This window comes from Ailuropoda melanoleuca, chromosome 9 (assembly GCF_002007445.2).
Source record: "Ailuropoda melanoleuca isolate Jingjing chromosome 9, ASM200744v2, whole genome shotgun sequence".
Classification (NCBI taxonomy): domain Eukaryota; kingdom Metazoa; phylum Chordata; class Mammalia; order Carnivora; family Ursidae; genus Ailuropoda; species Ailuropoda melanoleuca.
In genome coordinates, this window is record NC_048226.1 from 61,038,404 (window position 1) to 61,056,168 (window position 17,765).

At 40.4% G+C, this 17,765-nt stretch overlaps 1 protein-coding gene across 3 annotated transcripts in view; it reads right to left on the reverse strand.

Annotated features, from left to right (window-relative positions):
• The window catches only part of RUNX1T1 (RUNX1 partner transcriptional co-repressor 1), a 132,612-nt gene that overhangs the window by 106,800 nt on the left and 8,047 nt on the right, over positions 1–17,765 (reverse strand). For 2 of the 3 annotated variants that reach the window (XM_019796850.2, XM_034668296.1), the window contains exon 2: positions 3,359–3,531. The exons of the other annotated variant lie outside the window; for it this stretch is intronic. In XM_019796850.2, coding sequence (XP_019652409.1) covers positions 3,359–3,446 — 88 coding nt within the window. In that variant the 5' untranslated portion in view covers positions 3,447–3,531. The remainder of the gene's footprint in view (positions 1–3,358; positions 3,532–17,765) is intronic. 3 annotated transcript variants of the gene reach the window in all.

Here is a 17,765-nt window from a genome sequence, read left to right on the forward strand (position 1 = left end):
GAGAGAGGAATACAAAAGCATGCCTGCTTGTCTGTGTTCAACACAAAGAACATTAAATGAAAACAACTGGCATGCTGCCAAATTCCTATAGAGGCAAAGAGATTCAAATAAATTGATTTCACGCATCACACTGACCTGGGATCAGTGTGCAGTGTTACAATAAGCTCAAAGCTCCATGTGGGGTAAAGCCCATTAATGCTATCAGACCCCTCGAACATGACCAAGAAAAACTAAAAATAAATGCAGACGCTCTCAAAACCCAGCAATTTTACTTGAGAAAATAACTTTCCTCTTTTCCTAATAAAGATAACCAATATTGAAGGGTGCACAGCACCATTTAAATGAACTTTAAAAAAAAAAAACCACCCTTTTTTAAAATACAAATACAGCTCCTGAGACCCACACAGTTTCTATAAGTTGGAACTACATCACTATGTCACCCCGTGCTATAAACACAAATACACACCACCCTGCAGAAGAAGTTTCTTCTGTCGTAACTGTCTCCCATGCCATTCCCCTTCCTTGCATCTTCTAGACAGCTAATGAGTATCTCTCTTTTTTTTAAATTATTATTATTATTTTTTCAATATGACAACTACTGGACCCTTCTTAGTATTTTCCCTTAGTGGCTTCTAAGAGCAAGCACTCCCAGCTGTCCTCAATCCGCCCACTCCTCACAAAGGCAAGCACTGTGGCTTCAAACCACATTCTAGAGGACCAAACCTTAAGCTGATTTTGGGTATGCTTCAAAACACTGGGAGGGAAACATAGCAGTGTTTTGCCTTTACCAGCTTCTACCTAAGCTGGTGGCTGTCCCCGCCACATCGCTCCCGCTCCCCTCCTCCCCCCCCCCCCCCACAANGCCACATCGCTCCCGCTCCCCTCCTCCCCCAGCCCCCACAGAAGGAGATCTGTCTCCTCGTGACCCTCCCCCCCACCACCACCACAAACTCAACACACAGACCAGACTCTCTGGCGCCACCTCAGGCCGTTCTCACTTAGAGCCCCGACTGTTCAACTTCATAGGGTTCTTTACTTTTCCTGTCTCCAAATTACAACCCCAGGAACCCAATGGATTCCAGGTGCTTGCAAATTTAAAGTATATGATTTCTGTTCTTCTCTACTTCTTAGGTCAACTTGAATCTGAACCCTATACTTCTATATACGTATTACCATTACAAAAAGGAAGAAAAAAAAAACTAGAAGAAAAAGTGTCAGTGCCACATAAAAAATAAAGAAAACCCAATAGCTATCCCAACAGTTACAAAATATATAAAATATATAAATACTGTGTGTGTATGTGTACACCCATCATTTTTTTAAGGATGGATGCACACACACATGGATAGGAAAGACAGAGAGGAAGAACTCACAGCATGTGTCTGATACCTGATGCCATCCAGTCAGGATTTGCATAGAATAACAAATAACATGCATTAAGTCATTTTAAAATGTGTGTCTTTGTCATGCATTTTTGCTTTCGATATGGACCTTCCATGCTGCCATGGTTCAGCGCCAGCAGGCCCCAGACAGAGCCCACGCGACCAAAGAGGATATGACTGTAAAGGGATGGGGGAGGGTGAAGACGAGGACCCTCTGGATCTGCAACATGTGTTCGAGTTTTTAAACCCGATATCCTTTGCAATTTGTAATCCGCACCTTAGGTGATTTTATCATATTGTTAAGAGCCCCCATAGAGACACACAAGGCAAAAAGCGGCTATATCCTCTTTTAAAACAAGTGCTTTCTTCTGATGGAAGATGAAAAGGAACAAATTCCCCAGCAGTGGTTACTGTTGTTGTTGTTGTTACTATTATTATTACTAGCTTCCTTTAAGACAGTGACCCCTTTCTTTCTATTTTTAGACTTCAGAAATCTAATCAACCAAGATGTGAGCTCACAAAAAACTAACTTTTAGTATCAATAGTACATAAGGTAAGAAGATAGAAACAGAGCTGAGCGATGGCTCAACTACTTAATCCAACTGAATTCCTTGCCTTCTCTCTTGAATGTCTGTCTCTCACTAATTACTGGAAAAGATCATCCTAAAATGAAGAAGGGGGAATGAAAGGAAGAGAGACACAGAGAAACTAAATTACCATTTAGGCTACCTCAAAGGATTCTGTAATTATATGGAAGATTATTTCATTTTCTATGGTCTTTCAAAAACAAAAACAAAAACATCCTCATTTGCCAACACCTTCTTAGAAACTTACAGAACAAGCCAACAAGTATTTGTAGGAATTGCAAGAGTAGATAGTGTGGGGTGGGCACCAGCAGCGATATTTCCAGAACCATGGCCACAGATGGTAAATATTTTGCTACCCCTCTTTTCCATGTAGTCAGGCAGGCAGTCAAAGAACTTCAAACATCCCTTCCCAATCACTCGAGTGCCAACCAGTATTACACAACATCTGTGTTAACTCTCAACTTTTTCCTGGCACCATTTATCCTTAATCGTCTGTGCTTCTGCACAAGCCCACTAAACCTAAAACTAAGCTGGCTACAGGAGGCATCAACTCTCTGGAACCCATAATTCAGGGTTCTCCTTAATTTTGAAATGTTGCAGGCTTTAAGAAGTCTCTTGCCAAATGGTAATAATATACTTAGTTGAGAGTTGCCGTTTTCCTAAAGTTAGATTTTTTTTTTTTTTTTTAATGTGCCCATGGCCATGAATTCTGCTTTGGAAATAACATTCATGTAAAAGTTAAAAAAAAAAAAATCCAAATCAATCAGAAGAAATAATAAATTGAAAAGCACTTTCTTCCCCCTCTTTAGTCAACAAACTGTTTCAGAAAACACCATCTCAAGTTACAATAAACACAGAAATCATGGCATAGCTTTTACTCTTTAACTCCAAGTATTGCTCAGCTTATAACAGATGTATTATGAAACATGGCAAGAAGTACTGCAACAAGAAGAGGGTGGGAAAAAAATTTGGTACTTGATCATTTGAGCTCTTCAGACCCAAAGCTATCAAACAAGGGCTCCCACAGCCAGGCTGATTGATCCCCACCCAATCCCACACCCCAAGACTTCAAAGACAATTTTTTAAAAAAAAATATAGAATACAAATTCTTTATTAACAGGCACTAAAAGAAATAAGAAAAAGAAAAAAAATCTTCACAGTTATAATTTATTGGGAAAATAGAATAAATTTCTTTTTTGGTAAGTAAATTGCAAAATCAAAATATTTGTCTGNAAAAAAAATATATAGAATACAAATTCTTTATTAACAGGCACTAAAAGAAATAAGAAAAAGAAAAAAATCTTCACAATTATAATTTATTGGGAAAATAGAATAAATTTCTTTTTTGGTAAGTAAATTGCAAAATCAAAATATTTGTCTGTTCCTTACCTTGACAATATTCAAAGTTCCCTTTTTTCCGGCAGTCACCTATTACTAAACTCAGTGCTCTCCAAGTGTTTCTTTTGACAGATATCATTCTCCACCAATCGCTCTGCTAATTTCCTCTCTCCTTTTCTGACTGGGACAGATATTATGTTCACCAGCCCAGAGATCAATCTTTTCTATTGACAACAACAAAGGGAAAAAAAATGCATATATCACAACCAGTCTGAAGTATCACACCGTCCACTTACACGATAATACTAGACCAGCTTTGGGTTTTTTTTGTATTAAGAAACAGACACAAGCTCTTCTAAATTTTAGAAGAATCCAAGACAATCCCCATTTTCTCAGTTACTATCAGGTCATGCTCTAAAGGACTCTTAATTCTCCAGTCATCTGACTCAAAGCTAGACACATTCTGAACCTGAGAACTCCTCTTCCTTTAAATCGGTTTAAAACATATGTACATCAATACCTTAAAAGAAAGTGTTAGCTTTTACCTTGTTCAATAAAAAATTAATCTGTCAGATATTATGGTTTCTTTAGAAAATGCTTTGAAACATTACATGTTTACTTTATTTTACGGAATTTTACATGCAAGTTAAATTATATTTCAAAACAAAGTGGTGTCCACAAGTGCTTCACCATTCTGAAATTTAAACATTGCCATTATTAGCTAAAATCATCTAAAACAACGGATAATAGTCACAAATAATCTATGGAATCAATTAGTTTTAAAATGCTAGTAACAACAATTATTGGTGAATCATTTTACCAAATCAACAATCTTCTTCTACTTTCTCTTTTTCTCTGAAGCAATCCAAATTTTCTCATTTTTCCTGCTAGAGTTGGCAGCTTTAGAATTCATTCATTCATCCATTCTCAAATATTTATTGAGTGCCTATTACTCACCCACTGTTACTATCACTACTCTGAGTAGAAAAAGGTATCATTACTTAGTTCTTATAATTTATGAACTATACTCAAGCACAATCATATGCACGTAAGGGAAGAACTCAGTAAATGTAAAGGAATAAAGATTTATAAAAACAGTCTCATGAAGTATTACTAAAGCTGTTGCTATTATTTTTTTAAGAAACCAAAGTACTCCCTAGAAATTAAAATTGGTGAATATACTCTAATGTATATACACAAGCAGATTTTACTTTTTAAAAAACATAAATAAAAAATCAATGCCCTTTATAGGCCACACGATTCTGTATCATGCAGTCAGTTGTTTCACCTTATGGTAAAAATTAAATAAGTGATGTTTAGGAAAAATACAGTACTAGACATTTCTTAGTTGAAACTGCCTTGAAGCTCAGCAAAGATCACTAAAGACAATCAGCCGAAACTTGGGAACATTTAGCTTACCACGTGACCTAACAAATGATAAAGCAAAAATTTCAATAAGAAAATGACCAAATACATAGATACATGCACCACGTATGCAAATCGTCAAACAGCAGAGGTGAGGTGGCGTGCAAAGGAAAGGAGACTGGAAATAAATACATCTAGATGTCAAATAAATTTTTACTTCTGGAAGATGGAAATAGGGGTAATTTTCTACACAATCCTACTTCCAATGTTTCTATACTAAGGTAAAAAACATGTTATAAATAGAGAATAAACAAATATTATGGGGGAAAAGGAGAAAAATAGAAATTTTTCTTAGATCCAATGATATTTTGTAATATCTTGTGCTTCAGCAACCACCAACAAAGGACATCAGAGAAACCGATAAAAGTGGATCATGCCAGTGTGGGCCATAGTTAATATCTCCACGGAACAAACGAAAGAGGCAAAGCACATACAAATCCCCTAGAGTCTAAGTCTATTTCTTCCTTCTCCCTAATGTCTAGATTTATTAATAAAAATGTGTAGAAGATCTCAGTTTTGAGGCACATAAAATTACAATGTGGATAAACTTCCTTTGAAAGATAAATTTCTCAGTTATAAATGATTCCCCTTCCCCATGCAGAATATACTATTTCACTTTTTAACTGGTGTCTGTTTTAATCAGCGTATTCTGAAGTGAATGGAGAAGAGTTGGCAGGAAGGTACTGTTACAAAGTATCTTAAATGTGCATGTTTATAAATTCTTCAATGTTAACACGGCATAGAGATACATATTCAAATAATATACAATGCGAACCTAAAGTTACCCATGAGGGTTTTTCCCCACTTAACTATTTTACATATGAAATACCGTATTACAATCAAGAGAATGCCCCGCCCCCCAAAAAAGAAGCAGCAGAAGCTAATATATAAATTTTATTAAAATAATGACTTTGGAGTATTAAGTTTGTGTTTTATACATCCAACGCATTCAACGGTCTTCCAAAATAAAATAATAATAAAATAAGTAATGGGACCAAACTCTCTGAAATACACATCCAGATAGCTGTGATACATATTCCACACTAAAGTCTGTATCCCCTGAAAATGATAATAAAATATCTAATAATTGCTTTGTTCAGATCCTCAGCTCTCCAATTTGTTAAACACCATGATGAGGGGAACATACACCGAGAAANCTCTAGTAATTGCTTTGTTCAGATCCTCAGCTCTCCAATTTGTTAAACACCATGATGAGGGGAACATACACCGAGAAAAGTTTAAAAGCTAAACTCCACCAAGAGCAGAATGCCTCAAACAATTTGTAGTTCTGCAAGAGTGTTATTAAAGAGGCTCAACATGTTGTATTACCATGGAAATTGTGGAAAACATACATTCCCAAACAAATATTACTTTTTCTCAATGGTATGAAGTAATGAAAACCACATGTGTAAATCTGCGATCCGTGCAGTAGTTCAAGCTGCCGCTAATAGAAAATACAGAAAGTGAACTCTGCTATATAAAGGATTCTTGTTACAGAAATATAATGTGAAAACCAGATGTAGGCAGAAAACCTTAATCACAGATGGGAATGTAATCACTGGCATACAGAATACTTTTTTGATCAATCTTAACCATATGCGCAATGTATTTATTTTCTAAGGAATGCAATAACTTGAGAGAACCTTCTATTTGAATTCAGTTAACCTCATATTTATAATGCTTTTATCTTACTCCCCCACCCCTTCAATGTGTACACTGAGCCAAGGTTTTAAAAGGAAGAGTTGCTAGCCTTGGCAAATCATTCTTGTATCAGTTTATCTTTCAAAAATTTAATAGGATGTAAAGACTGCACACATCCGAATCAACCTCAAAAGAGACTAAGTGCAGGGCCCCCCCCCCCCCCCCCCTAGGGAGTTTCTCAGTACCCGCCAGGAATCCCTGCGCTGCCTAAACACATTTCTCTAGAGAATTAGATCAACATTTGGGGTAAGTTTTCCTTTAGTCAATAATATGCGTATAGTTATTCCACAAATGAACCTTCTTAAACACGCTTCTTTATCGACCTGGATTGAATCAGACCTTAACTTTTCTCTTTCCTTTCATAAACATTTTACAGCAATAAAGACTGCTCCTTTACATTAATAAAAATACAATTAGTTTTGTATTCCGAGGGGAACCATCACAAAAGGAACCTGTTATATATCATCTCTGACTTAGAAAATACCACTATAATAAGTACAGTGCCTGATACTGGACTGGAGCTTACCTTCGTCAAAACCTCCATCATCCCATCGGTAGGACCATCCTCCTGCACCCCCCTGATCTGAAGTAGTCAACCAAGCACCATGCATGCCACACTTCAGGATGACTCCATTTCCAACAGGAAGTGATTGGGACATTATGTTATTTGGGTGTCCCTCATCATAGGTCACATGAATTCAACTTCAATATCTCAGCTACACAGGCTTCCTTAACCTTCCATGACAAACTCATCCAGGTTCTCCTCCTCTCTCTTAACTACTTGTCGCCTGATACATGCACAGAAACACACGGTCCTCAGTCTTGTGCCATTTGGATACTCAAGACCCTCTGTTGTTTGGCACTTTTCAGCCTCTGAAAACCTACACTTTTCAGCCTCTGTTCCAACCATGCTCTTCCAGGGTGGAGCTCCTTGCTGGATAACCCCTCCTCCCTGTTCCTCCCCCGCCCACAGAATGCATCATCTCATCTTTATGGCTTTGTCCATCAACCTCAGGCCTCTTTCCAGAGACTGCTGCATGCCCAGCTCCTTCTCAGACTCTGGGGTCGTTCAAATATATATAGCCTCCTTCAGAGATGATTTTCCAACCATCCAAAACAAAGTCTCACCAACACCACCAGCACCCTCATCTTTCTATCACGGACTTTTTATTGTCATCGTTGCATTTAACACCATGTGGAATAATCTTATTAACATCTTTATTGTCTGTCTTCCTCCCCCATTCCTAAACTGTGAGCTCTAGCAGAGCGGTGGTCTTGTCTGTTTTGCTGTTTACTCTATCCCCCATACTTAAAACTGTACTTGGCACATAGTAGTAGCCCAAAGAAAGAGAATAAAACAAATGAAATCCACCTACTAAAATGCTATAAAGCCTGACTCAATCACTCTGGCCTTCACAGACCTTTCCCTGACCATTCCTGGGCCCATGATCACTTTCTCTTCTTTAAATTGCAATGGCATTTATGATCCGTATCAGGCTGGGCAGCCTTTACCTTCCAGACCTTGTTCACCCAAGCCTATTCCCACCAGTATTGTACATACACAGGCCTCTATGGGAATCACCCAGGGCATCGTGGGCTGTGAGGCAATGAGCAGTAGGACACATGATTAAGAACTGCAGCACTGGAAGTTATACGCAAACAATGAATCATGGAACACTACACATCAACAACTAATGATGTACTGTACGGTGATGAACATATCATAAATAAATAAATAAAATTAATAAATAATAAACAAATAAATATTTAAAAAAGAAGAAGAAGAACTGCAGCATACCAAGTCCATACAACCTAAAGGAGTAAACGCACTGCAGTGGCTTTGACACACAGGCTTATCTCCTACCTGTGTTTCCCAATTGAGTTTCCTGTTGTAAGAAAATGATCTCACCTTATTCTCTCCCTTTATGCCTTCAGACCTACGCGCTGCACTTTACTCACTCTACCGCAAGGGCCACGAGGGAAGGGGGCCATGTTTGTCAACAGTCTTCAAACCCAGTGCCTAGCACAGCCTGGCTCACCAAAGGTGTTCACTCAGCCGATACTGAATAAGTGACAATCACATTCTATCTAGCCTTTCTTCAAGCCCTTTTTCTCTTACGGTGATAAAGCATTATTTTAAATTCCTTCAAATATTACTTTATGGCATAAATTCATCCAGAAAGCAGGTGACAAATCTATGATTTGGTTTTTAGTCAAATCGGCAATGCAAGATGACCCATGAGTTAACCAACCAGGCCATTTTAAATAGTAGGAAGCTCTTAAGTATCTCCTCTGTTACAGATATAATTTAATTTCCAATAAAACAAAACGTCCTAAAATGACTGTGGCCTACACATACTAACCACTTAGGAGCCCACTTCATTCATGTTCCTGTGGGCTGGAATCTCAGCTTTTACACTTACTTATCAGCTATTTGACCTTGGACAAGTCACTTAACCTCTCTAAGCTTCAGATGTAAATCTCTAAAGTAGGATAGTAATACCTAACTTACCAGGGTGATATGAAGATAAGAGAGAATACTTATAAAGCACGTATCTTAGGGCCCCTAGTGTAAGCACTGTTTTATCCCACAGGCTCAGATCCTAACATTCAATAGTAGAAAGCTGGTAATACCTACTTTAATATTATGGTTTAAAGCATTAAAATAAAAGCATTAGGTCACTACTCAAAAATGACCTAGTACAATCATAAACTCTTACTTTTTGAAAGTCACTACTGTACGCATAGTGATAAAAAATATTTATGATCAGTCAACAGTTCCAAAATATGTGGAACTAAACCACAGGTCCTAAAACATTTTGCAGTAAAAAGGAAAAAATACCACAAACTCATGTTTTGTGATTTAAATTTTTTTTTTTTGTTCCTCTAATTTCATCTGTGGAAGATCATCTCTGGGGCATAAGAGAAGAGAGAACCAATTATTTCCCAAGACTGATTTCTCCAAATAAAGGCATCTATTCCGTGCTGGTAATTTCCACATGAAAGAAAAATGGAACTCTGAAAGGTATCTGCATTCACAGTGGGAGGTCACACATCTCAGAGAGATCTACAATCCTCAGCTGCAGACATGGTCTGGGGGCCATCTCTCTCGACTTCTTCCCTCTCTTGCCTGCCTACCTGGCCCCCTACTCCGCCTCTGAAACTTAACAAAACTGTGGTAATGCTTATACTCTAAACAGTAACTTTCCTAAGTGCAGCCACAAGTCCTGATAATTTTCCATTTTAACTTTAGTATAATTCCCACCTGCAGTCTCCATGGTTGGCCCTGTTCACGAGGGAAATTCCTAGATGGTAGGATTTGAAGACTTCAGGAGAGCGGTAGTGAGTTCTAGAACAGAGAAGCCTGGGAGTCAGAGAACCTAGGTTGGGACACTGCCCCAGCACCAAGCAGAGTGACCGCCGGCAAGTGAAGAAACCTCTCCGAGTGATTTACAAAATGAGTTCCCTTCCAGGGGAGGTTTAATTAAGACAATCTATGAACTGCACTCCGAGAAGACCCCCAATGTGCCTCCTCCCCATGCATATGTCTGAAACTGCTCTGCCACCTGCATTATGAAACTGAAGGCTGCTCTTCTGAAATGATTTCAAATGGAAATGTGAGCTGGAAGGAGAAAGTGACACTTTTCACTCACTTCCACATTCAGAGTCCCAGAATCCTGGGGGGGATGATGGATCTGTCATACTACCCAGTACCTTCCCTGGTTCTAAGGCTAGTTCATCCAGCAGCAGAGAGGCTGGGATCCCATACAATGACAGAAAGAGAAGGGGGGGGGAGCGGGTGGGGAGGTTACTGGGGGGAAAGTGCTCAGTCTGTGACTCTGCCCAGAAAACAGACCTGGGCCACCAAAGGACAGAAGACAGCCCCTGGCAACTAAGGGATAACCTGGGGGCATCTGGGAGAGGAGAAGCTCAGAGACACTGACACGGTTTTTAGCCCTGTTGGGCCCCTGCTCAAAGGGACAGCTCCAGCTCATAAATGTCTATACACACAATATTTTCCTTACAATTTCAGGGAGCTCATCCTTTACAAAAAGCACATTTATGAACTTCAGGGTAAAGAAGTAAAATAAAACAGGTAAAGATGTGCATATATGAATATGCAAGTGATCTGACCCCTTCACAGTTTGCCTGGAGGTGATGGTGCACCTGGGGTTTGTTTTGTTTTGGTTCTGGTTTTTGGTTGCTGAAACTTACAAGCCAAACTAAAGCAGCAATAAACTGTACATTCTATAAGACAGCACATGAAAGGGAACAACAAACAGGGCCAGACTCTCCATTAAGTATTTGCTGAATGAAGGTGACAGAGCAGAACATCTAGAGAGAAGAGCAGGTCCTACAGGGGGTTTCTAGAAGAGTGGTGGGCGGTTCCAGAGTGGTCAAGTCAGAGTCTAAGAATAAGCAAGACTTTATTAATGGTTATACTCCATACATATCACCTCTTGGAATTCTCCTGACAGCCTATGAGCTCATGCCATGATTACCCAGACGAGAATGAGTTCCAGATGAACAGGCGGAATAGAAGCAGATTCAACAAGGAGTACAGTACTTGGGAGTTAGGCCCCTTCCCCTCTACACTGCACACTGCCTTTGGCAGGGAGGAGAGAAGCATCACTCTGCCCGCGAATGGCAGAGTCCCAGAACCCGTTAGTCCCAGGCTGATCTGCAGTCTCTAACTTTACAGTGAGTGAAACAGGTACAAGATTTGCAAAAAGGCTCAGAGGACCAAGATGACATTCAACAAGTCTCCTAACCACCAAGGCCCAGCCTCCACTTTCTTCGCCAAGGTAACTACCGTGGTCAGATGCTTGGACATATCTTCACAAGTAGAAGTGTATACCTATCTTTCTGGACAAATGTAGCATATTATACACACTGTTCTGCCCCCTGCTTCTCCCATTTCACCATATATCTCAGGATGATTCCAGATCAACACATTTAAATTGGTCTCATTCTTTTAAACACTATAGATTGATTTTTAGGCTGAGATCCTTTTCTGACTGCCTAGGATTAATTCTTATCAAGCACAACTGACAACAGGAAAACAGTCTTAAAACATTCCATTCTGACAGATGTTACAATAAAACCACAAACTCCAAATTTGGTTAAAGTTCAAAGAGTGAAAAAGAAAAAAAAAAGGGCGGGGGAGGTGGGGTGGGACACCTGGGTGGCTCAGTCGGTGAAGCCTCTGACTCCTGATTTCAGCTCAGGTCATGATCTCAGGATCCTAAGGTCAAGCAGGTGTCGGGCTCCCTGTTGGGCAGGGAGTCTGCTTTTCCCTCGTCCTCTCTCCCTCTGCCTCTGACCCACCCCCCACTCATGCTTGTGTGCTCTCTAAATAAATAAATAAATAAAATCTTAAAAAAAAAAAAAAAGATTCTCTCTCTCCCAAATAAATAAATAAATAAAGTAAAAAAGAACCACCAGTGTGTTTTCAAATTAAACGATACTGGAAAAAACAAGGTGAAATACCCTGAATTAATATTATCTAGATGAAGCAGACCTAAAAGTCCCAAAACTGGTAGATTTTTGCTGTTGTTTCCTTCAATAACTAAAATCCCTTAAGTAGAGGAGATGATTAGCAAGCAACTTAATCATAAAGATTTAATGCTGTCCCTTAACATATAAAAGGGACTCCTTGACTTTTCCAATAGGAGGCCTCTATTTTTAAAAAATCATGGACCCTTCTGTGGATAGTATTTTGTTTACTACTGGCTGATTATAAAATAAATCAAGATAAGTTTCTAGTAACTCAGTGAAATTTTAATACATGTTTGTTCTTTAAACATATATTTGAATAATGTCATTGCACAAAGTATTTGGTCTACAGGCAACATTTGCGATACTTCATGAATGACTGTGAGTCCAAAGGCCTCTTGAAGTAATTCTCACTCCTCCTCCCCACAAAGTCTGGGACACACTGGTGTATACGCACATCTCGGCTCTTTCATTAACTTCTCCTGACTCCTTACTCTCTGTTCCCTGCCTTCTCCTCTCTACATAATGCTAGGATTGAATGAAGTTTCATAAATTATCCCACAAATAAAAGTTCAGTGTCTGAAAAATGTAAAATAGGCCACCCTGGTAGAAAATGAAGCGTCCAGACCCAGCCCACCTGACCTCTTTTTATCCCCCCACCACGGCCCAGAAGTACCTACAAAAAAGGAAGGAATCTCAGAACAGGTTAAAATTCACGCAAGAAGCTAAGGCACCTAAGGGAGCCATGTCCCAGAGAGAGCAGTAAAAATCCTCCATGCAACAACTACTCTTGAAGGAACACCTACCACTTGACAGCCCTATCACCGTTTTCCAAAAGTAGCTAGACCACAGGAATCCCTGGGGCCGGGATTTATACACGGCCTCTGAGGCTTCTTTCTGGAGGCTGTGCCTCTGAGGCACAGGAGACCTTGAGTTTATGAGGAGTAGAAAGCTGCTCCTTACACATCCTAAGGGATTCTAAATTCTGGCAAGCTCGGGGCACCTGGGTGGCTCAGTCGGTTAAGTACCCAACCCTTGATTTCAGCTTGGGTCGTGATCTCAGGGTAGTTAAGATGGAGCCCCACTGGGCTCTGCGCTCAGTGGGGAGTCTCCTTGAGATTCTCTCTCTGCCCCTCCCCCTGCTCATGTGCGCTCACATGCTTGCTCGCTCTCTCCCTCTCTCTCAAATAAATAAATCTTTTAAAAATAAATTAAAAAATTCTGGCAAGCCAAGTACATTGGACACATAATCCAAATTGTCAACTCTGCTTCCGTAAACTCACCCTATATCCAAGTTCTAATTATTATTCCTCTGCAATGCCTCTTACATCTGCCTCTCCCTTTCCCTCCCACAAACCCAATCCTGGTCATCCTGATCCAGTATCTAAAAATCGAAGCCGCTGCCACAAGCTTCCTCCTTGGCCTTGGCCTCCAGTCGTTCCCTCATTCCGACCCATCTGACTGATCACAAGCAAACCAACTCTTGAGAAACATGACTTTAATTGGGTCCATGGTTTCCCCTTGTCTAGCACAAATTTTTTTGTTTTTCCTTTGGTTTTATTGAGATCTATCTCACCATGGCATCCTTTGTCCAAAAGAAGCTCAACAAGAAAATCGAACATATAAAGCAATTTGTCATAAAAGCAGAACTATTCCGGTTTCCCAATGCTAAGACCAATGAAAGGGTGTAAACCCAGGCTAGGCACCCTTCACACCCAGTCCCACCCTGGGGGGTCTCATAAGACACAGTTTTAAAAACTCCTGGCTTCCTCCGAAGATAAAGCTTAAATCAAAACGCTTCATATTCGAGACACTGAGGATCTTTCTGCTCATTTGCCAATAATCACCCATAGGTCCTTTTTGATACAGCCACATTCTTCAATTTATTCTCTCTCCAACCCCACTCACTCCACCTCAATAGTCCTCCATAAGCCTCTTCCACATCTGGCTTTCTGCACTCCACATTCCTACTTTATAACTGCCCACAAGCCCATTACAATAACTCTACTTTGATAAATCCTGTCTTCAGACAAGCTGAAATTCCAACTCACTCCCCCCTCTAAAATTTACTATACCATTTAATTGGTTAAGCCATTAAGCCCACCATCTTATGTAGCAATCTGATTAGTCCTGAGTGGGTTTATCATTCAGTGGGAATTAAGTACACACTGAATTCTACATATACCCACAGTACGTATACAGTATGTGTGTGCAAACCTACTACCTAGCCTATGTCTCCATCTTCACACACCGCTTTACACATAGTAGGCATTCATTCAATATTTCTTAATTTCTAAATTTACTTCTGATGGAAAGGCAAGAGTAAGAATTTTTTCTTTCAGATATTCTAAACATGGTCCTTACTAGGACTACCCAAAGAGCATACACTTTTCTTTAAAAATAGGAAAATTTGGTTTAACAGGTTGTTCATTTTACCGCTCTTCATTTATATTTTTCTCTGATATTTTATACCTGCTCCCTCTAGCCAACTCAAAGCTTGCCTGGGACAAGTCAGTGGAGATTGATCACATTTACTTTCCATTGAGACCTGAACAGACTTACCTATCCTTATTTGAACAAAAGGACGAGAATTCACTGTCCACATTTGTTTCCCATCAGAGGTCGAATGTGGATCTCATCTCTAAATAAATCTAGCTAGAGATGAGAATGAAAATGTGTGACAGGTAGGCAAAGGGGTTAGGTGGGAAAGAATACTTGTCTGACACATGATAAAAGTTACAGAATCCTAACAGTCACTTAAAAAGAGCACTTTCACGGGAAAGAAGGATTACTATGTCAGTCTGATAAACACCACAGTTCCAGTCCCAATATCATCTGCTGTTCTTCCCAGCTGTGTTTGCTCATCACTGTGTACATAACATATGCATAGATTCAGAAAATAAACTAGCAGTCTTTCATGACCTGTCTTACAGCTCACATCTTCCTAGATCTTGAGGTTAGGGAAAGGAGTACGGTACATCTAGTTTTCACCATAGAGACCAACCCACTTTCTAAGACTGTCTTTAAAGCACAACTTGCACCATGCTTAACGACATCCACTGGGGGATGACTTTCCAGCTGCTGATACCCTCATTGCCATGGGATGGGCATTTGAAATGCTCCCTGCAATGCTGTTGCGCTGGTCCCTGTCCCCCGAGACCACACCAGCATCTGCAGGTACCATTCCCTATCTGCTTTCCCAATATCTCTCAGATCTCCTCCCTGAGCATCACCAGGGGCACTCCCCAAAAGGTCTAGTGGAAGGGGCTTCCCAAACACTCTTTATAACAGCCTCGTACGGCTAGTTTTCTCCCTGAGGGCTCTGCCCACCGCCTCTAGCTCATCACTGCTCTGGCTTCGTTTCCTCTCGTGTTATTAGCGCCCACCTAGCTCATGAACTCCTTTAGACAACCTGCCATCACATCTCATGCGATCTTCTCATTTCTCTGATGCGATAGTCAACCCAGTCAAGTCAGGTACCAACTAAGAGCTCACTGCATACCTACTTTGAGGAGATTCTCCTTGGTGGCAAGAAACAAACAAAAACCACTTCAGTTTGGCCTCTCACTGAACCTTGAATGCCAACGCACAAATCTTCTACAACCCATGAAGCAATAGTAATTCCTGCGGCTTCCATTTCTAATGACAGATGAAAATAGCATTACTTCCAAGTCCTGCCAATGGCAGAGTCCTAGTAAACAGCAGAAGTTTCTACTGCCACCCTGGGTGATGACAAGGTGCTCTCCTTGGTCAAATGCCATAGCCTCTAAGTTCCAAAACAATCCAGTTCCATGTCATTATCAACAATTTTGCAAATGAGGATTAAACTTCCAATAATGTCTAAATTGTGTACAAACTAAAGTATGAAATCAAAGTGTTACTGGTAATATTTGGGCTTTTAAAACCAATAGCAGACTATTTCTTCAGACAATACGATAGGACAATTTCAGTCTTTCTTATTTAAGAACTGACTCTTCACCAAATGATAATGTGTCCTTGTTCATTTAAATAAGCTGTTACTTACCAAGTTCTCTCCAAAAAATGGTTTAAAGAAGCCATTTTCTAAATTTCCAAGTGACTTAGGTCCAAACCTTGAGACAATGGGGTACGGCGAATGCCTCATAAGCACAACCAATCACCACCAAGCTTTAGCTTCTAGCCACTCACTCCTGCCCCCTAGCACCAAGTCCATCTTGTCCAGCAACCATGAGGTGAAAGCATAAAGGCTATGTTCCTTGAGCAAAACCTGAAATCTTTAGTTCTCACTGCACAAACAGCCTCATGCCTTCTTCATTCACCTTTTAAAAAGGTACAGTAATAACTAAAATTTCAGACAGTCATCTAAGCTCCAGGATGGCTGTGGAAAAAAAAAATGGCTCCCTGTTCTGAATGCCACTTCTTTACAATGGAGAAGAGTGAGGAGATAATGGTGTTCTATACTGGTTCTATTTTCCTGCCATATGGAGACTAGGAGTGCCCCCCACCCCCACCTGCTCAGAATTAATAATTAAGAATTTTTTTTCATGCACCTAACCATGGGAAATTCTTGAAAGCCTACTTCCAGCATCACACATAGACTCATACATAGGAGAGCTGAGAAGCCTAAAGATCACTGAATCTACCCTTCCTTTCACTTCTGAAGAATTCACCTGAAGGGTGGCATGCATCCCGGGCCACGCAGCAGAATGGTGACTGAACTGGAAGGGGAACCTCAGTTTACCCATTAGTCACGGGGACACACACACACACACACACACCAGGTCCTTCTTTTTATAACATACAGTGTTTTACATTACATAACTCCACCTGCAAGCTCCTAATGGTGCAGAATTCCTCTCCTCTTAAGAAATGAAGGAAGCTGGGCTTGGCTGAATTGGGAGCTGCACAGATCAAAATACAGCTTGACCAACTGAGATGCGCTGAGCCTCAGGGATGAGGGAGACTAGGCAGAAGACAACTCAAGAGTGCCGAAGGAGATCACTAAAGGGAACAGCCTGATTCCTCATGGCTTCGGTGTAGTGCAGGAAGGTGGTATTCTGATGAGGGAATAGAATTTAGTAATGGAAAAGCCTGGAATGGGAGGTATTGAGGGATACAGACTGGCATACTCTTGGGCGTGTCCAAGGATGTCTGTCAGCAAGTAGTCCCTGTGATTCCTAGGCTGGGGCAAAGGCAAAAGAAAGCAATGGCTGCACAGATCAGGGCTGTTAAGGAGAATATTAAGCCAGGTATTCAGAAAATAAGCCTCTCGTTATTCAAATTCAGGAACAAAGTAGGTAATTAAGTTGGGGAACACAAGGAAATCTTGGTTTTCCATATTGAGGCAAAAGGTCAAGCCAGAAGAGCAGCTACACCCAGTCTTTGAAATGAAGTGAAATGCTGCTTTATAATTTAGTTAAAACCAGTGACGACAATGTAGGTGAGGCTGAACGCCAGGCTCATAGTAGGCCTTCAGTATCTGTCAGTTCCTCTTCTCTCTCCCAAGACCAACAACTAGGTGGCAGCCCTTGAAAGCCCAGAGCACACTCAGAAGTGGTCTATGACCCAGCTGCTAAAAGATTAATGAAGCTAATCAATCACATTCCCTCCGGCACTGAGAGGTGCGGAGACTGTGGGACACACGGGAAATTTCTACATTTGTGTGCTCATTCAACAAGATCCAGATTCTCAAGGCCTTAGTCACCCAAACAGCGATCTGCCTTAGAGAGCTTGACCAATATGAAATCTATAAAACAAACACCTGCTTAATCCCCTCGTGGATGGCATTGTAAGGTCATCTCAATTAGAACTATCAATGCAGGGGGATTTTTAAAAGTAGGTCTCTCACAGTCCCAGT